The following is a 16,916-nucleotide window of genomic DNA, read 5'->3' on the forward strand; positions in this document are numbered from 1 at the left end:
TTCTGAACCTTCTAATTACATTCTAGTTGCCTTCCTAGTAAGTGGAGCTGAATTAAAAGGTTCAAAAAGCAGGTTCTTCACCATAAGCTCCCCAAGAGCTCATGTGCAGGATGCCTGCCTCTCAGGATGCTTTCCTATGTCATGGTTAGGGCACAGCCTGTCACACAAAGCACCACAGTCCTGCCAGACCCCAGTGGTTTTCATCACTGCCCCTCAGATGTGCCCAAGGTGAAGGCTTTACCCACAAGACAAAAGGCAGCCCTGTTCCCTTCAGCAATGTAGGAAGGGCTGGGAAAAGCAACCAACAATCAGCTGTGGAGACAAGAAGCAGGGTTGTAAGAGGGCACTAAGGATACGTGAGGATCAACCAAATGACCTCACATTGTCAGATTGGGCTGATTCCCGTTTCTTTTCCAGGCTCTTTTAGCACATTGGGCCCCATCATCCACCTGACGCCTACCCCAGGAACAGTGCTTACAAAAGATGAAGTGAACAAGTGCTCACTGGTGCCAAAGAGAAGAGACTGATCTCTCAGCTCCATCCCTGGGCCTTGTGGCTTGCTGCCTGTCAGCAGCACACACTTCCCGAGTTGTCACAACAGTTCCCTGTGGCTGGCTCACATCAAACCCACCACAGATGTTCATCCATTTGGAAGCATTTTCACACCCCAGGAGCTGGCAGCTTGCCCATTTCAGTTCATGTGCCAAGGAGCTGAGCTCCTCATGAGCCACAGCTCTGTGATCTCCCAGGGACCAGTTGGAATTGGCACCTCTGTGGGTTGTTCATTATCACACAGGTTACCAGGACCAGAAATTCAGCCATCAGCTACATTTTAAGGTGGATAAAGGCACCTTCCAGCTCCCAAACCTTAGTGGATTGGTGGATGTTATGTTTGGGATCAGCTGGAGAGGTGCCCAAGATTCCAGACTTCAAGGAATTCAATTCAAAGGTGCCCAAGCTGACTGCTGCCAAAGGGCTTAAACCAAGACTCTGCTGACTGCTTCAGAAGGGTGATCCATTTACTCCCTGAGCAAAGCTTAACACTCAGGTGTTACCACTCGGCACAGTAAATGCTGACCAACTACTTGTTTGTAAATCCCCACTAAACACACGCAATGGCTCTTTAATCTTAGCCTTTCCAAGCAGTTCCACCTTACACATCCCCCTAGCTACTGTAAGGATCTTCTCCAAGCCCACCTCTCTGCCAAGATGTTCTGTGCAGCTCTGTACCAAGCTCTTTGCTGGTAAAGACAGATTGTTCTCTCCTACAACAGGCCATCTTTTCAACCTGTAATAGAATCCCTTTTGTTTTGGAACAGAACCACTTCAATGTAAAAATATACCCACTTCCTCCCCTGTTTTTGCCTCTCTGATTTTAACAGATGTACTAGAAGGCAACCACTCCTTACTCAGAGCTGTACATGAGCACAGTAGTTTATAGCACACAGATGCTTAATTTTATGCCAAGTGACATTCTGTTCATATAGAGAAGTGAGCATAGCCTGGGTCTTACCTTTATCCTTGTCTGTGCAACCTGCACTGGAGGAAGGCCACATCCGTAGCTAGCAGAACTGAGGCTTAACTAAGGTAATTCCTCTTCAAGGAATTCCTCTTCCAGGAGGAAGCTGCAGCTGTGAAGCCTGTCCCTGTCCCTCCATGTGTTGCTTATCTTATGAATCGGACAAGAGGCAATTCCAAAGCATGCAGAGCAGAACACAGTAATTAAACAGGGCAATACTGTCTTTGAGAACTGGAATTAGTACACAGATTTAAAGTTGACCTGCTACAAGTAACAGGCAAGAAGAATTAGACTTTAAATAGGAGCTGACTAGAGAACATTAAGGTTGTTTGTATTTTAACAGATCAAAGTAACTTTTTGTACCATTTTGTGTGAGCTGTGTTAATGTCTTGGCTTGTACTCAACTATTTAACATACTGAGTATGAAATAATGAAGTTTCCATCTGTGTGTAAAGGCTGAGATAAGGTTGATACAGATTAACTCACACTCCATAGCAGTGCTCTGCTGAAGGTCCAATGAGCTCTCCTTGGATCTGCTGCCTGTCCCACTTAGGTGTCTTTCCTCAGCTGAAATGTAATCAGAACCATACTAAAGAACTACAAACCAACCACTACCACCAGGTGACCAGGACATAACTAGTCCTCCTTGTGCACAAGAAACAGAGGCACCAGTGGAACTACGCAGTAGCAATGCATTCAGTCAGAACAGGTCACTTGTGTGAAGCAATTAATTCCTGTTACACAACACAATGTCACAGGTCAAAAGCAAAAGTCCACAAACAGGCCCTCTGGTAATTACCCAGAATAACCCTACAGAGCCTCCAGCTCAGGGAATGGGACTGGAGGCTGGCTAAAGGCTGACTACAAGTCCCTTCAGCTGCCTTGGCCCCATATTGAAATTGAAGTTGCCATGAGATTGGTTTGGGTTTTAAAGAAGGGTTAAGAGGAGTCACTTGCATCAGCCACAAACCCCCTCAAGCATCTCATTCCCCCAGAGCAGACAGAGGAAGTTTAAGCAGCAGACAGTGGTTCTACTCACAGAGCTCAAAAGGCTCCATCAACAGCAGCACCAGCCTGCTCCTCCAGGATGGGCCCAGCATGACACCTACTAGACCTATGTTCAGGGTGTAACAGCTTAGGCCAGTCTTAAATTACTACAATTTGATCATCATTCAGCACCAGATTTCTTTCCTTATGAGTAGGCACAGTGGTATAAGCTCATAAGAAACTACTATCAAGTAAATGTAATAGAAAATCAAATACTTTAATGAAACTGGGGAGCATGAGAGTAACAGCTCAGATATACCACTAGAACTGATACTACTGGGCTGTGTGGGGGGGTTGCTATTGGTTTTGTAAATGCTCTGTTCTTCAACAAGCATGCAGATTGACAAACTACTAATTCTTCAGAGTGTCAAAGATCCTGAGTAAAGAATTCCAAACCACTTAAAATGTAGATATAGGAAATGTCTTAGGAGCTGGTGGCCTGCACACAGCATTGCACAGATAAAAATATACTACTCTCAATACACAGAGCTAAATACTTTCACATTTATCAGAATTTTCTACACAAGTCTTTTGATAGAGTTCAAGTTTTGAGTTTTCTGTATATATCTTCCACCTGTATTAAACAAATGCTTATTTACATTGTGGGTAAAGTGTAAAGGCTTAGTAAGGCCATATTCCCATACTGTACTGTAACACTGCAAAATATATATACACATATATAACCTAATATAGGCAACAGGTCTAAAAAAAGTCACCTTACATTTGTACAACATAATTGAGTCAGTATGAAAAAACAGCTTTGTTAGCACCAAGCCACTCCAATGGGGTTTATGGGCTGTCTTGGGCCTTCTAGTTCCACAGCGAAGGACTCTTCAGCCCAGTATTCCAACTACTGAGCAACACAGGTCCTGCTTGCAGAACTGGAAGTCCCAAGTTAACACTCCACTGCACTACAGTATGGGAATTACTAAAGAGCAGGCATAGGAGCATCCAGAAACAGGTTCTGCAGTGTTATGAGGGGACACTCCAGCAGAACAATCACCAAAAGACATTTACCAGGTTAAGTCTTTCATATCATCTTGTCCCATTAAGTTTTTTTCCTTTGGATTCATGACAGGAAGTACAGAACTGCCAGCAGAACGGACATGACTCAAGCTGGGTGGGCTACAAACCAGGTTAACCCTATACTGCGAAGACCAAATGCTTAAATGCCAAAGGAAGGAAGGTTTTGCTTTATTCACCGCCTGTGCCTGCTGTGGCCAGGATGCTCTCGCTCATAGCGGTGGCTCGCTCGCTCGTAGGAGCGTGAACGCTCGTGCCGGTGGTTCCTGTAGTAGTGGCTCTTCTTCTTGTACTTCCCTGAATGGTCGGAGCGCTCCCGGGATCGGCTCCGGGAACGGGAGGAGCTCCTGCTGCGGGATTTCCGGGGCTTGTGTGCCGAGTATTTGTAGTCCTTTGATTTCTTGTAACTCCTCACCTTGGAACCCTTGTAGCTGGCACTGTGGTTGAACTGTCGGGGGGGAGAGTCGCTGCGGCTCCTGGAGCGGCTGTGGGATTTGGAGCCACTTGATGTGGAATAACTTTCACTTTTCCTATGCAAAGAGAAAGGACAGTGAAAAAACGCGTTACTTCCTCAGTATTAAACAGAATGACTCCACATTGCTATCAGCACCTGGATCACGTCACAATACACACACACCTATTGGTGTAACTACCAATAAACACTTCTGCCTTATAGAGACAAGGTGTGCAAGCATAGCTTGAGACCAGGTGCTTGATTCTGTATTCCATTGGACAGGATCCCATGAAAACTAGTGTCTCCTACGCTGGGGCATATGTGGTTACTGTACAGATACTGATTTTTAGACATCCATATCCATTTGGAGTTCAGTATCAGGGCTCAGGTTTAGACTGATGGGTTTTCCCTTTACTACTTAGAAAACATGCATCAATAGCCACACGTAAAGTGATGCCAACAATAAGACAAAAGGTAAAGCTACTCATCTTGCTTCAGTTACAGAACTACAGTCACCAGAACACCCAAGTTTGGAGCTAATGATCCTTTCTGGCTCTGTTTTTCCCTCTATGGGTATCAGTGTTGTTTGCTGAACTTCAAAGTCAAAGGCAGAACAGAAACAGATTTGAGAGATGTTTCATTAAATTCAGATAATGACTAAAACGCAATTTTGAACTCAACACTGAAGAATTTTAATCAGCAAATTTTAGCTTTGGTCTTTTCTACATTTACTTTATATTAAAGCCAGACTTTTATCAGTTCACACCCAAAACCAACGGCATGGCTGCAGAATATGAAGTCAGACTTGCATTGAGCGAGGAGCATGAATCTCTGCTCCTGCTCTCACCCAGATACAAGAGGATCATTTCATATTTAATAAATTAAGGTTTTGCAGGAGCAGTTGCCAATGGGACTGAGGTTGGAGGTAAGAGTTCTTCCACTGCAGAAAATGGTTTCCCAACGCCAGCACAGTTCAGCCAAGAACAGAACTCACTGAAGGTTATAGCCACAAATGCCTCACTTCCAACATAAAACCCCCAGATCAACAAACCACCCTGCTGCATGGGGGGACACATCACCACTAAGCAGCCTGGCATTCCAATATGCCCCAACACACACTCTCTTTTCAGTCTGTTTGGCACAGAGCAGGACAAGGACTGCAGGACACTGCAACTCCTTTGACCTGTGAGCCAAGACAGGTCAACTCTGAGCCGTTAGGCTTCTGGAGTTCTAAGTACCAGCACATACTGCTATGTTATTTCACAGCCCCATAGGCTGACCGGCTACCAAAGCTCACTCTGAGAGATGCTCTTATACATAGTGCATACCTGTGCTTCGGGGATGCAGATCTGGATGGTGATCTTGAATAACTCTGATCTCTACTTCCACTTCGACTTCTGCTTTCTCTTCCCTTCTGAACACTGCAAGTGACAACAAGCAGTAAGTTATTTTGCTTAAAGTAATCATGGAGGGGGAGAAAAGAAGCTGCTTCTTTATGAAAGCCTTACCCATTGACAGGGCTGTTTGAACTCATTCTTTTTGCTCCCTCTGTTTTCCTTTTAGCATTCTTCATTGCCTGAACAGGTAGTGGTGAAGGTTTATTTCCTTTAGCTTCTTTTGGGGACTCTAGAAGAAAAAGCTTTTGTTACCTTATTTTGAAGGCATGAGTACTGGCCAGGACTGAAGCCTCCCTTGACCCCATCTCATCATCACTGTATACATGCAGTTTGTATACGTGTGCACACACAACCAGCCACAAGAAGATCTGAAGAAGTTCACAGAAGGCAGAAGTTAATCTGAAACACTTCTGCCAAAACACACAAGTAACCCCAGGGAGTTAACTGAAAGGAACATGTTGCTTTCAAAGCCACTTCAACCAGGCAGAACAGCAGCTTCCTTTCCTTGCCAACTACTTAGATAGTAAAAGTTCTCCTTTAGGCAAGACTTGCACTAGACTGGAAGCTTCTGACCAAGTACAGAGGAGAATATTCCTCCCAACACCCCAAAACACTCCTGCCACAGCTCCTGGTAACACCTGTGTTTTAATATTACTTCAGCATAATACGCCAATCACCAGTATTTGTTCAGGTTGATTGCCAAAACCACATAAAAGCCTGCCCCTGTGCTACACAAGTTTAAACCAGCCTTAGAATTAGACTAATTTGATTTTAGCCTTTATCTGTCTCAGATCACAAAAATCACACTGCTACTCGGTTGCTAAAAGCCAGCTTAAACAAAAATCAAACCACGTTGCATATGCACCCCAAAAGAATGAATACACATCTAAGATGAGAAAGTCATTAAAAAGAGGTTATCCACTATTTACCATTTTTCGGGATAGGGGAAAATCCTGCTGTGTTATCCAAACCTGGGGCTCCCTCAGGCACTAGACCTTTCGCTTGCGCCTTTGCCTCTTCGATAGCTAATTTCTTCTTTTCTATTTTACTTTCCAGGTCAGATAAATCAACCTGTGAACACAGGAGCACCACTTATAACAACACTCAGTCAACTAGACTGTGCTTACTCACTTACAGGGGGTAAAGAGACCCAGACACTGTGACTGCTATCCTCTGCCACTTAATGTGCCAGGCTTGCAGCTAGTTTCAAACAGGATAAGGCTCCCCATGTTCTCCTAGAAGTCACGTTCTAACCCAAAGACTTGAATGAAAAGTATGAAAAAGCAGCAAACCTTTTTCCGAGTATATAGTTGCAAGATTTTTAAGCAGATTTCTTGGATTTCTTCCTCTGTTGCTCCAAAAAGTAAAAACCAGTGTGGACGATTAGGAAGGGGAATCTGAAAGGGAAGGCAAGACATGCTTAGTTTTCTGCTTCCACAAAAGACCTAACAAACTTGCCACGAATGGGACTGTGTGCTCACCTCCAGCGTCCTAGCTGCCAGGTAAATACATGCACAGGCAATGCTTTCTGGCTGGAATCTTACAAAGACATCTGTTCTCAGGCTATCATTCATGTAATTCCTGGAAGACAGGAGAACAGCGAAGTTGCATGGCACTGTAAAAGGTGTTTGGGTGGTTTTGTTTTAGTTTTACTTCTAGAAGTACTACTTATGTTTGCAGTTACTAGACTTCAATATTATACTCCTGTAAATCTAAAGAAACATTGAATCATTTCACTAATAAAATAGAAATCCCTCAAGGGGAGGGATGTGTGACAGGAATTCCAATTGAACTGACTGACTGCTGAAAATTCAGTTGCGAAAAGAGAACCAATTTTAACTCCACTTTTCCTTCTGGATCTCTACTGGCCTGCTCTCATGCAATCAACATGTTCATCAAGACAACATACAGTATAATCTGAAGTACTCAGTTATAGATTTTTAGGTTTGAATGTTTCACTGCAATGGGGCTGAACCCAGATGGTTTGCTGAAAGCTGCAGCTCCTGGCATAGGTCTCCCATGAAAATGTGGTCCACTTCAGCACACGTCAAGATCCACTGGAGATTTAAGGTGTCCCTTTTCCTCCAGGAGCATTATTTTCCATCCAGAACAGTGTTCTTTTCGATGCAAAAAAGCAGCCACAGAAGAAATAGAGGTCCTTGGAACATCAGTTCAGGAGAATAGTCAGTATTCAGGCAGATCTCCTCTTTGGCACATGAAATAAGGTTTCCAAATTGTCCCATTTCAGAAAGGTTGCTTAAAATGAATGTTCACAGAATGAGAAAACTGTAAAATATTGCACATATTCCAGTCAGTAACACTTAAGCATTATTCTTTCAAATCTTAAATACATACAGTAACTGCCTCTGAACCTGCCACCTGATGTGCTTAAAGTGATCTAGACCTTTTTGAGCACTTTAAGCAAAACATCAGATAGGGAGAAGCTAAAACCAGACACAGTAGAAAGTCCTCCAAATAACAGGCTTTCTAGAAGCAGTAATTAACCACGTGGGTACCCAGTATACAAGGATTCACTATCCTCTAAGACATCCAAACCAAAGACCACAGTCCAGACATCTGTAACCTACTTTAACACAGGACAGGATTAAAGTTCGTTTTGTCTTAAGAGTATCAAGCTCCCACCTGCCCCAGTTGTTTTACATTCTTGTTTGTACAAAGAGCAACTGCTGCCCCAGAGATGCAATGTTAAGCATCAGCTCATCTTTCTGGGGGAAAGGAACTTCAAACCCTCCTTCTTTTCCCCTCCCCACTACAAAGAGAACACAAACCTTTCAGCAAAAGTGGTAAAGAATAGTACTTCAAACATATGGGAGCCATAGAGCCTCTGTCTAACGTGCCAAATTGCAAACGTGCCTGCTTCCAAGTTTGCCCTCTGTGTATCTTCCCTGTGGGCTCAGATTCAGACACATGAGGAAATGAATCCTTGTCACAAGAGTTTAAGGAAAAGGTAATTTGTAAATGCACATTTCAAGCCCCAGTGATACTGGATACCCACCAGTTCTCAGGTACTGTAAGGATTAGCACATAAATGTGTTATTTTAACATCTAAGCCATTTCTCAATTAGGGTAATTTCCTCCCTCCCTCCTTACCTACACCCTCCTTTCATAACAAGTAGCACACTAGAAATGAGCAGTCCACAACTCACATTGAGTACTTCCTGCAGCAGTACTGGGAGGTCTGGTTGTGGGAAGTTTCTCCAAGTATTACATTTGACTCCAAGCTTCACACATGTACTCAAATGTTTTCTAACTAGTTTACAAATGGAAACTAGATTTCAGTTTGCATTAATTCATCCCTTAAAGACTTAAATCCCACCATTTTAATAGTTATCAAAATAGAACATTAAATATCTTTCAGAACTTCAACAATCAGGTTATAAAATATACAACAGTCAAAATGCACAATCAAAATAAAAGTTAAAAAGTATAAGCACAAGAAGCAGTTGGCCAGTTACTATACTATCATGTATATACCACCTGTCTAGAGTCAGCCTTCTCTTTGGAGAGCCTGCTTTGGTTTGACTGAAGACGGCAGCTATCCCTGCACCATAGCGCTTGGGCAGCAGAGGAGAAGTCTTAGTCACTTACCCTCAGAGGCTACCCTTTGATTAAAAGAGTACAGAAAAGAAAAGTCAAAACTGGTTCTCTACACGCAGGTTACAGTACCAGACAGTTCAGTCAGCAGAAATATGATCTTTGGATTCACTAAAGGTTTTTAAACCAACTCTTTGTTAAAAAGCATTCTTGTTTAAAAGCATTACTTGTGAAGTTTAAGACCTAAAATTTTACATAAGCTTCCCATCCCCAAGCAAATCTCTACCGTAATGAGAGCAAGGCAGAGGATATCACTTGGCAAACATGAAAAAATTTATCCAGTCTTAGAAGCTGACAGCTTGTATTACCCATATAGTTAATGAAATGGATCTGTGCTGAGTGTTTGATACACCTGTGATCAAGCTCAAGCCCTGGAAAAAGCCAGTTCCCAGCACTTTAACTACACATAGTTGTGGCTGAAAACGAAAACCCAAGGAAAGTCTATAACCCACCCAACATTTTCCCTTTGGCTGAAGAGCAAAAGCAGAGAGGAGGGAAGTGAGAAGTCAGGGTGGAAAGCTACCTTACCATTAAAACAGCACCTCTAACTTAAGAGGCCGATCAACATTTGGGGAGTAGTTTGGGGCACGCCAAGAAGCAGTGGAGCTGTCTGGTGTGGCCCTCAATCACATCTGAGCAATGCTGCCCAGAGTGCCTCAAGTGACATATTTCTGCTACTGCCCCTGCTGGTCTCTTATAACAAAGAAAATCAACTTACCATGATGTCTGGACCAGGTGTTGGTTACGTTCACATTCTAATACCTGAAGGTACATAACGATTATCTGGAAGATACGGGTTATCGAGTTATTAACAAGCATCTTGAGAGCCACCTACTTATTTCAGAGGGACATCCATGAGGCATCTGTAACTCTTTCAACTTCTAAAATGCTCCACATGAGCGTCTGCAACATCCCCAGTGTTTCTCCACACAGTCTCTCCAGTGCAAAAGCTGGCCACTCAACAGATCTGACCTTTCTAGCTTTCCTTCTTCTGTGCTCAGGCACATCTAGATGTCTCCTCTTCAACTGTTTTCGAGCTAGGTATGTTCTCCTATATAACTCCTGACTCCTTTTAGCTGTCACTTGGGAGAAAATATTGCTAGCTGCAATAAGCAGTGAAGAAGAAGAGTGCTTGCAGAGAACAGATCTAACATGTTGTGTGCCACTGGTTTATTCAGTTCTAGGCTTTTTCTTAGGTTTGAAAACAAGGATGCAGACAAAAGTAACAGCAAAGCAAATATACTAACTAGCAAACTACTAACACTATCCTCTGGGGTACTGATAACATGAGTGAATTCTGAAAGTCAAGCGGATTTAAAAGGATGACTAAGACAGTGGTAGTTTTTAGAGGAAGAATAGCAAGAACCCAAGTTCCACTGGCACAAAAGTAGGAGGTTCTCTTACCACTTGGCTATCTATGGCATGATGCTAATGGTGCTCAAGCACAAACTTGACCATTTGCAGTAGCTGCATCTCTACTATCATCCTAATCTGACATGAGATAGAGAACTGTCTCATTTCTATCAAGCCCTTCATACCTGAGTGTACTTTTCAGAACATAAGGAACACTTAAGTGGCTCATTTGGGTTTCACAACCTCAGCAAATTTCCACACAGGGATAATACACTATCACAACCTTAAGTCTCCAAATGCCTTTCTGCTTAAGGACCTGTCTTTAGTTGATGTTTTCTAAAGCCAAAGCTACCTACTTATGTGATCCGACTTCAAGGAATACTTAGCATCTGCATCCACCTCCAGTCGTCATTCAGCAGAGATACAAGACCAATTAGAAAGAATCTCTTGAATGAGAAAGAAGAAATTCGGATCATAAGAAGCTAGCTTTACTGAATTAACTAGCTTTAACCATTACAACCATACACTTTCCATACAATCAGACAGCTAATCAAACCATTTATAGCGTATGAAACATTGATTTTGAAATTAACTTATACAGTACAAACCTTATGAGGGTGCTTCACATGAACACAAAATCCCAGCTCCTTTAACACTCTTCTTTCTGCCTTAATTATTTGATTCTTCAAGTTCACATATTCTTGATCCAGTATTAGAGGCACAGGTTTTCTGCAAGATAGTTTCAAACACTGAAGATGATCTGGATCTCAAAGAGTGCTCATAGGCAGGTTGTATTTGTGTAAAAATAAGGGACATCAGTATTTATAACACCAAAAATCTTCACTTCCTAAAACGGGTTAACTTATTTCTCTCCTTTATGAGATCTCTTCAAGATGTTCCCTGATTAATGACATAGGGAATGATACTATCACTGGCCCATAAGTTTAATGATTAAAACACAACAGAAACACTTCAGATTATGGCAAAGTCTGAGCTTACTTTTTTTCCCGTAGATGTCTGAGCCGATGGAACACGTTAATCACATCCCTGATGCGTCTTGGCGCTTCCTCAATTTTGGATGCCAAGTGAACACAGGCCATTGACACATGCTGAAATAGAAGTATTGCAAGATACTGATGTTTTGCTCCATTCAGGAACTGATCTCCTCCAACAGCTTAAGGAGGGATAACAAGAGAAAATGGTGGTAAAACAGGGAAATGCTAAAGATTAGGCTAATTCAGTGCTATAAAGCCTTGTAAAGTCATGCTGATCTGCAAGTAAAAGCTACAGGCTAGTTACTAACACTCTGATCACCTCTAAGATGACAACTTGCCAAAACAGACCAAACATTAAGTCAGATTTAAGCCATACACATCTTTTAGTGGGTTCTTACCTCCATGGAATGCTTCACAAACGACTTGGTATAAAAGAAACGCTGAAATAGCACCTGTCCCGTAGCCATAGCCACCTGTAAGAGTAACCACAAGAGGGATTAACAGAAGTACCAGTTTCAAAGAGAAATTACTTAGCATGATTTTAACAAACCTATGATCCAGACTAGCTAAACCACATTTAACATGGGAGCAAGTTCAGGGGCAGCTAAAGGAAACTAGCACCCTACCTTAGTAACAGATTAAGATGCTCAACATGTTATCAACACCACAAATAGGCTTTAAGTCAAATACATGCATTAAAGTGCAAACTTATTTTATGAAAAATGAAAATATGCTCCAAGTAAGTAAGAAAGAAAAAACCCAATACCAACCTAAACACTAAAACCCAATAAAAGTGAGAGTTATGGCAATAACCAGGAAAACTTTACCTTTCTTTGGCTTGGGATGGAATCCAATTATATTATGATTTGCATATACTTATGACACACTTTGAGCAACCTGGTCTAGGGGAAGGTATCCTGCCCATGGGAGGGACTTGGAACTGGATGAGCTTTTCAAAGTCCAACCCAATCCATTTCGTGACTCTATGAATTTAAGCAGCTGAAACTCAGTGGCTGGGAAGTTTTTTACTCGGGAGAACATCGAGGCCTTTTTCCGCTGGAATTCCCCAGGAAACAAACGGTTTCCGAGCCCACAACAACTCCAAGAGCCTAAAACCTCGCTGCTTTCCTCAAGCTCCGGTATTAGGCAGGCACCGCCCGGGCCTGCCGGAGGAGGCGGCGCAGGGCGCCGGTTACATCACCCGCTTCCTGCTCCCGGCCGGGCGGGGAAGGCCGCAGGCCCCGCGGCCCAAGCCCCAGCTACACGGGACAAGTGTCCTGCTTCCCCTCACGCTGTGGCCGTGAATGGCGGCCGAGGCCCGGCGAACAAAGCTCTCCCTCAGCGAGAGGCCTCCCCACCCCGCCCAGGCCGCGGCCGAGCCCCACCTGCGGCAGACGGAGCAGGATGCCGGCCGCCTGGATGAGCTCGCAGCCCGTGACGCGCAGCTCGGTCTCGGTGTCCGGGTCGAGGCCGCTGCTCATGGATGGGGTGAAGCGCAGCGTGTGCTCAGGCAGGAGGCAGTTCTCCAGCGTGATCAGCACCCCGGAGTACAGCCGGTCCCCGATCAGCACCGCCCCGGGGCCCGGCACCGGCGCCCCGCTCCCCGCCGAAGCGGCCCCCGCCGCCATGGAACCGGCGGCCTGAGGCCCCGCGGGGCCGCCGCCTGCCACCGCCGCCACAGCCGCCGCGCTACCGGGCCCCGCCGCCATTTTGTGGTGCCGCCGCCTCGCCTGGCTGAGCTCTGCTGCCCGCAGCCCCTCCCTTCTTCCACCTCCGGTCGTCGCCTATTGGTGGAGAGCAGCGAAGCGGCGCTCGCCCATTGGTCCGGGCGAGGTGACGTATGACGCACAGCCCCGGAGCCGAACGTAGCGGCGTGACGCAGCGGTTGGGAATTCGAACAGGGCGGACGGGGTCGGACTTCCGGTGCGTGCCGCTTCCCTTGGGAGCCATGGAGCTCCCGAGTGACCGCTGTGCCGCTAGGAATTAACCAAAATCGCCTTTATTAAGCTCATAACGGGACAGGAAGTGTGATGTATACGTTGTTAACAGTGGGATTTCTACAGTCCCGCCTTCAAACCGCGGTTTCAGTCACAACACCCCAGGGGACAGTCACCGCTGCACCCAGGCCCTCCCCTCGTCCTTCTGGAACCATCTCCGAGGGCTCTGCTCCACAGCCAGGCTCTCAGCAGCGGTCAGGGAGCGAGCTGGCCCTGCGATACAAGCTCCTGTTCACAACACGTGTGTGCAGGCTCTTCACCATCAATACTGGCGGTGTACGATGCGGGAGAAGATCCCCTCTGGTTCCTTCCCGTCTCCCAGCGCGGCGAGGAAGCCTTCTTGTCTCCTCCTCTGGGCTAAGGCAGCTAGGGACTTGAATGTCTTTGGCTCGTAAATAGCCAGATCTGCAATCACTTTCCTATTCAGCTCCACCTGGGACTAAACACAAGAGAATGTGTTGGTTAAGTACTGTGATTGCCTGAAGTCTTAAGGCAAATGACCATTGTCTATATGCTTTGAGAACTTGGGAGAACTGTCACACAGCTCAACCATGGATGTCTCATTAAAATACAACATTTGTTCACTGACTTTCTCCAAGTAGAAAGCAGGAGCCTCCCATTTTGTGGCAGGCCACGTGTTACAGGTTAATCCATGCATTTGCTTCAGTTCTTAGACATAACCAAGTTTACTTGTTGGCTATAAGCTGCTTGGAACATTGTGTCCTAGAGAGACACAGACTGCAGGGTCAAACACCCTTAAAAACACTAGATGCAGCATAGTTAGTGCATACCCTTTAGGGGGGTATTACTGAAAACAGGTTGGATCTTTTAACAAAGAACCTTACAAAAATACATTGCTCTGAGACAAGAATCAAAGGGACACCATAAATGTACATGCAGTTCCACTTTTAAAAGGACAAACATTTCCTTTTTGTTACAGCCATGTGCAGTTCCAGTACCACCAAATTCAAACCAATCCCCTGGCATGTTTAGGAACAAGGGACAATAGCACCAACTCATTGCCCATGCTGCCCGGAACACAATGCCAGTGAAAGGAATAGTTTCTTAAGGTTGTTTTTGTTAACCCAAGCGTTGTCTGTTTAAATTCCTTGGAGTAAAAGGGAAGGCCTTAATCCGTGCCATACCAACAAGTGTAAAAGCATTTTACAACCGGGTTCTTAAGATGCACAGTAAACGTTTGGGGAACAGAACAAGGTGTAGGGCAACAATGTCAACCAGGATACAAGGTGAACATTGAGGAACAGGTTTAGGGCAGAACTTGGTTCCTGAAGTGAACAAACCTGCTCTCCCAAGCAGCATGCCATTCATCACTAGAAGGAGGAAGCAGGGCAGTGCTGGCAGAAGGTGTCTGACAGAAGGCCCTTTCCCATCCCTCCACCATGCCTTGTGCCACTGTTACTCCTCAAAGATGGGCAAGTGGAGGCTGCAGCTGCAATCCTTGGCACTTGCATCCTTAGATGGGAACCAGCAACCCTGCGATCTGCTTTGGCAGATGACATCTCTTTGAAAGATTTCAGTTTTAGGAACTCATTTGCCTGGCACTCCAGAAAACCCCTTTCAGACAATGTGTTGTTTCAAACCGGTTACTCTTCAAGCGCCATCCTTACCTTAAGCAGATTGCTTATGAAAGAAGGGTACTTCAGACCATGTTCCAGGGAAGCTGCTCCAATCCTAGTGATCCAGAGCTGAAAGAGTAAAAATGAACACTTTGGGTTATAAAATACTTGTAACGGGAAACATTTGTCATGCTGCTCTGCTCACAGATAACATATTCAGACCTACAGTCTTCTCAGTACAATGTCTACATGTATGAACCTCAGAATGTGAGCTGTTTCAGACCACACAGGGATATGCTTACTTCAAACTCATATCTTTAACCCATTATTAAAGCATTCTGAGGGCCTCCTCTTCACGTAAGGACAACAGCTCTTTCAGTTCTGCTCTCCCCCCATTATAGATTGAACACGTTGCTCCTTACCGCTCTCAGGAACCTCTTCTTCTCTCTCCTGGCCTTGGTGGACTTCACAAAGGCTCTCCGGACGCTGCGGACGGCCAGCTTGTAGCAGCGGTTCTTCCTGCCACGGAAGTGCTGGAAGACACCCAACAGGTCCTTGTCCAGTTACCTTAAACCCTTCATACTTAACGATAATACTTAATGAAGTGCAGATCTGCATTCCTCAACGCTTCCTAGCAAGGATCACTGAATACTTGACAAACAGCAGCTAAGCCTCCAGTTTGGCATGAAATGGGTGCATTCTTTCCTGAAGCTGGGGACTGGGACCTCATTTTAGGCCAGGGGGCAGGCAGGAACAGAATGATCTTCAGTGCTTTCCCAACCCCTGCACTCACGCGTAAGGGTAAACTAAGGTGTCTCATTCCCCCTTAGGATGAACACAGGGATGGGACGGGAGCCTCTGATACATCAAACCCATGCAGCTGCCCCGACAGAAAGCATAATGAAAGGAGTTTCCTGAGGATCCACTGACATCCATCTAACACCAAGCACAAAGACATTGCCAGTGCTGCACAGATAAATCAGTTACTCCGACTGGTTCTGAAGGCACCAAGGTACCATCGTTTACTTTAAGGTTTCCCATCTCGCTCCTACAACAAGATGTACTCCCGGCTGCAGTCTGCCCTTGGACAAGAACGGCTCTTCCTGAGCCTAAGCTCGACAGCTTGAGCTTCATCTGCAACCACACCGTGAAGCATCCTCTTTCACCTTGCAACACACACTCGATCAAAGGCCAAGGTTGAAAGCACACGGGCACGTGGGTGCTGTGGCACAAACACTGCACGTGTTTATGGCCTCCAGGTTTAACCCCAGCCTGTGCTGGCTCGAAGGGACCCTGAAGCTCCCCCAGCCCCAACCGTGGGTCCCCCACTCACCCTCGCGTACTTGAGCACCTCCTGCACCCTCCAGAAGCGGTCGGTGAGGCGGCAGCGCAGCCACCGAGCCCCGCTCAGCACCACCATGGCCGCGGACGGAGCCTTCCGGGGCGGGGAGCGGAGGAGGCGGCGCGGCCGCGGCTCTTCCGCCGGGCTGCGGGAGGCGAGAGCTCCAGGGCCGGAAGGGGCTGCAGGGAACCTGGACAGGGGCTGTGGACAAGGGGTGCAGGGACAGGGCAAGGGGATGGCTTGAACCTGCCTGAGGGGAGACTGAGCTGAGCTCTTAGGCAGAAGCTGTTCCCTGTGAGGGTGCTGAGGCGCTGGCACAGGGTGCCCAGAGAAGCTGTGGCTGCCCCATCCCTGGCAGTGCTCAAGGCCAGGTTGGACACAGGGGCTTGGAGCAGCTGCTCCAGTGGAAGGGGTCCCTGCCCGTGGAACTGGAGGAGCTTTAAGGTCCCTTCAACCCAAACCACGCTGGAATTCTGTGAATAGAAAACACGATGTTAACCACAAGAGAATCATCATTCATTCAGCTTAAATTAGCGATGCTAAAGCCGCATGAAAAGCTTCTGTGCTGTTTTCAGTGACGGAAGAATTCTACACTGG

At 45.7% G+C, this 16,916-nt stretch overlaps 2 protein-coding genes across 3 annotated transcripts; both read right to left on the reverse strand.

The window, feature by feature from the left end:
• Positions 1-2,758: 2,758 nt before the first annotated feature.
• CCNL2 (cyclin L2) lies at positions 2,759-13,127 on the reverse strand. 2 transcript variants are annotated; one of them, XM_034068389.1, is made up of 11 exons: positions 12,789-13,127; positions 11,802-11,876; positions 11,408-11,517; positions 11,017-11,137; positions 9,774-9,838; positions 6,922-7,021; positions 6,733-6,837; positions 6,370-6,511; positions 5,552-5,669; positions 5,372-5,464; positions 2,759-4,119 (listed from the first exon to the last, which is right to left on the reverse strand). In XM_034068389.1, the coding sequence occupies exons 1-11, from the start codon at positions 13,110-13,112 to the stop codon at positions 3,765-3,767; spliced, it is 1,608 nt and encodes a 535-aa protein (XP_033924280.1). In that variant the 5' UTR covers positions 13,113-13,127; the 3' UTR covers positions 2,759-3,764. The 2 variants fall into 2 exon arrangements, with proteins under 2 accessions (XP_033924280.1, XP_030900174.1); XM_031044314.2 differs by lacking the exons at positions 9,774-9,838; positions 11,017-11,137; positions 11,408-11,517; positions 11,802-11,876; positions 12,789-13,127 and adding an exon at positions 8,939-9,030.
• Positions 13,128-13,386: 259 nt separating this feature from the next.
• MRPL20 (mitochondrial ribosomal protein L20) lies at positions 13,387-16,419 on the reverse strand. The gene is made up of 4 exons (XM_005143632.4): positions 16,311-16,419; positions 15,400-15,510; positions 15,029-15,106; positions 13,387-13,839 (listed from the first exon to the last, which is right to left on the reverse strand). Exons 1-4 carry the CDS (start codon positions 16,395-16,397, stop codon positions 13,663-13,665), a joined length of 453 nt encoding a protein of 150 aa, XP_005143689.1. The 5' UTR covers positions 16,398-16,419; the 3' UTR covers positions 13,387-13,662.
• Between the last annotated feature and the right edge of the window lie 497 nt (positions 16,420-16,916).

The sequence above is a fragment of the Melopsittacus undulatus genome, chromosome 12, assembly GCF_012275295.1.
Source record: "Melopsittacus undulatus isolate bMelUnd1 chromosome 12, bMelUnd1.mat.Z, whole genome shotgun sequence".
Lineage (NCBI taxonomy): Eukaryota > Metazoa > Chordata > Aves > Psittaciformes > Psittaculidae > Melopsittacus > Melopsittacus undulatus.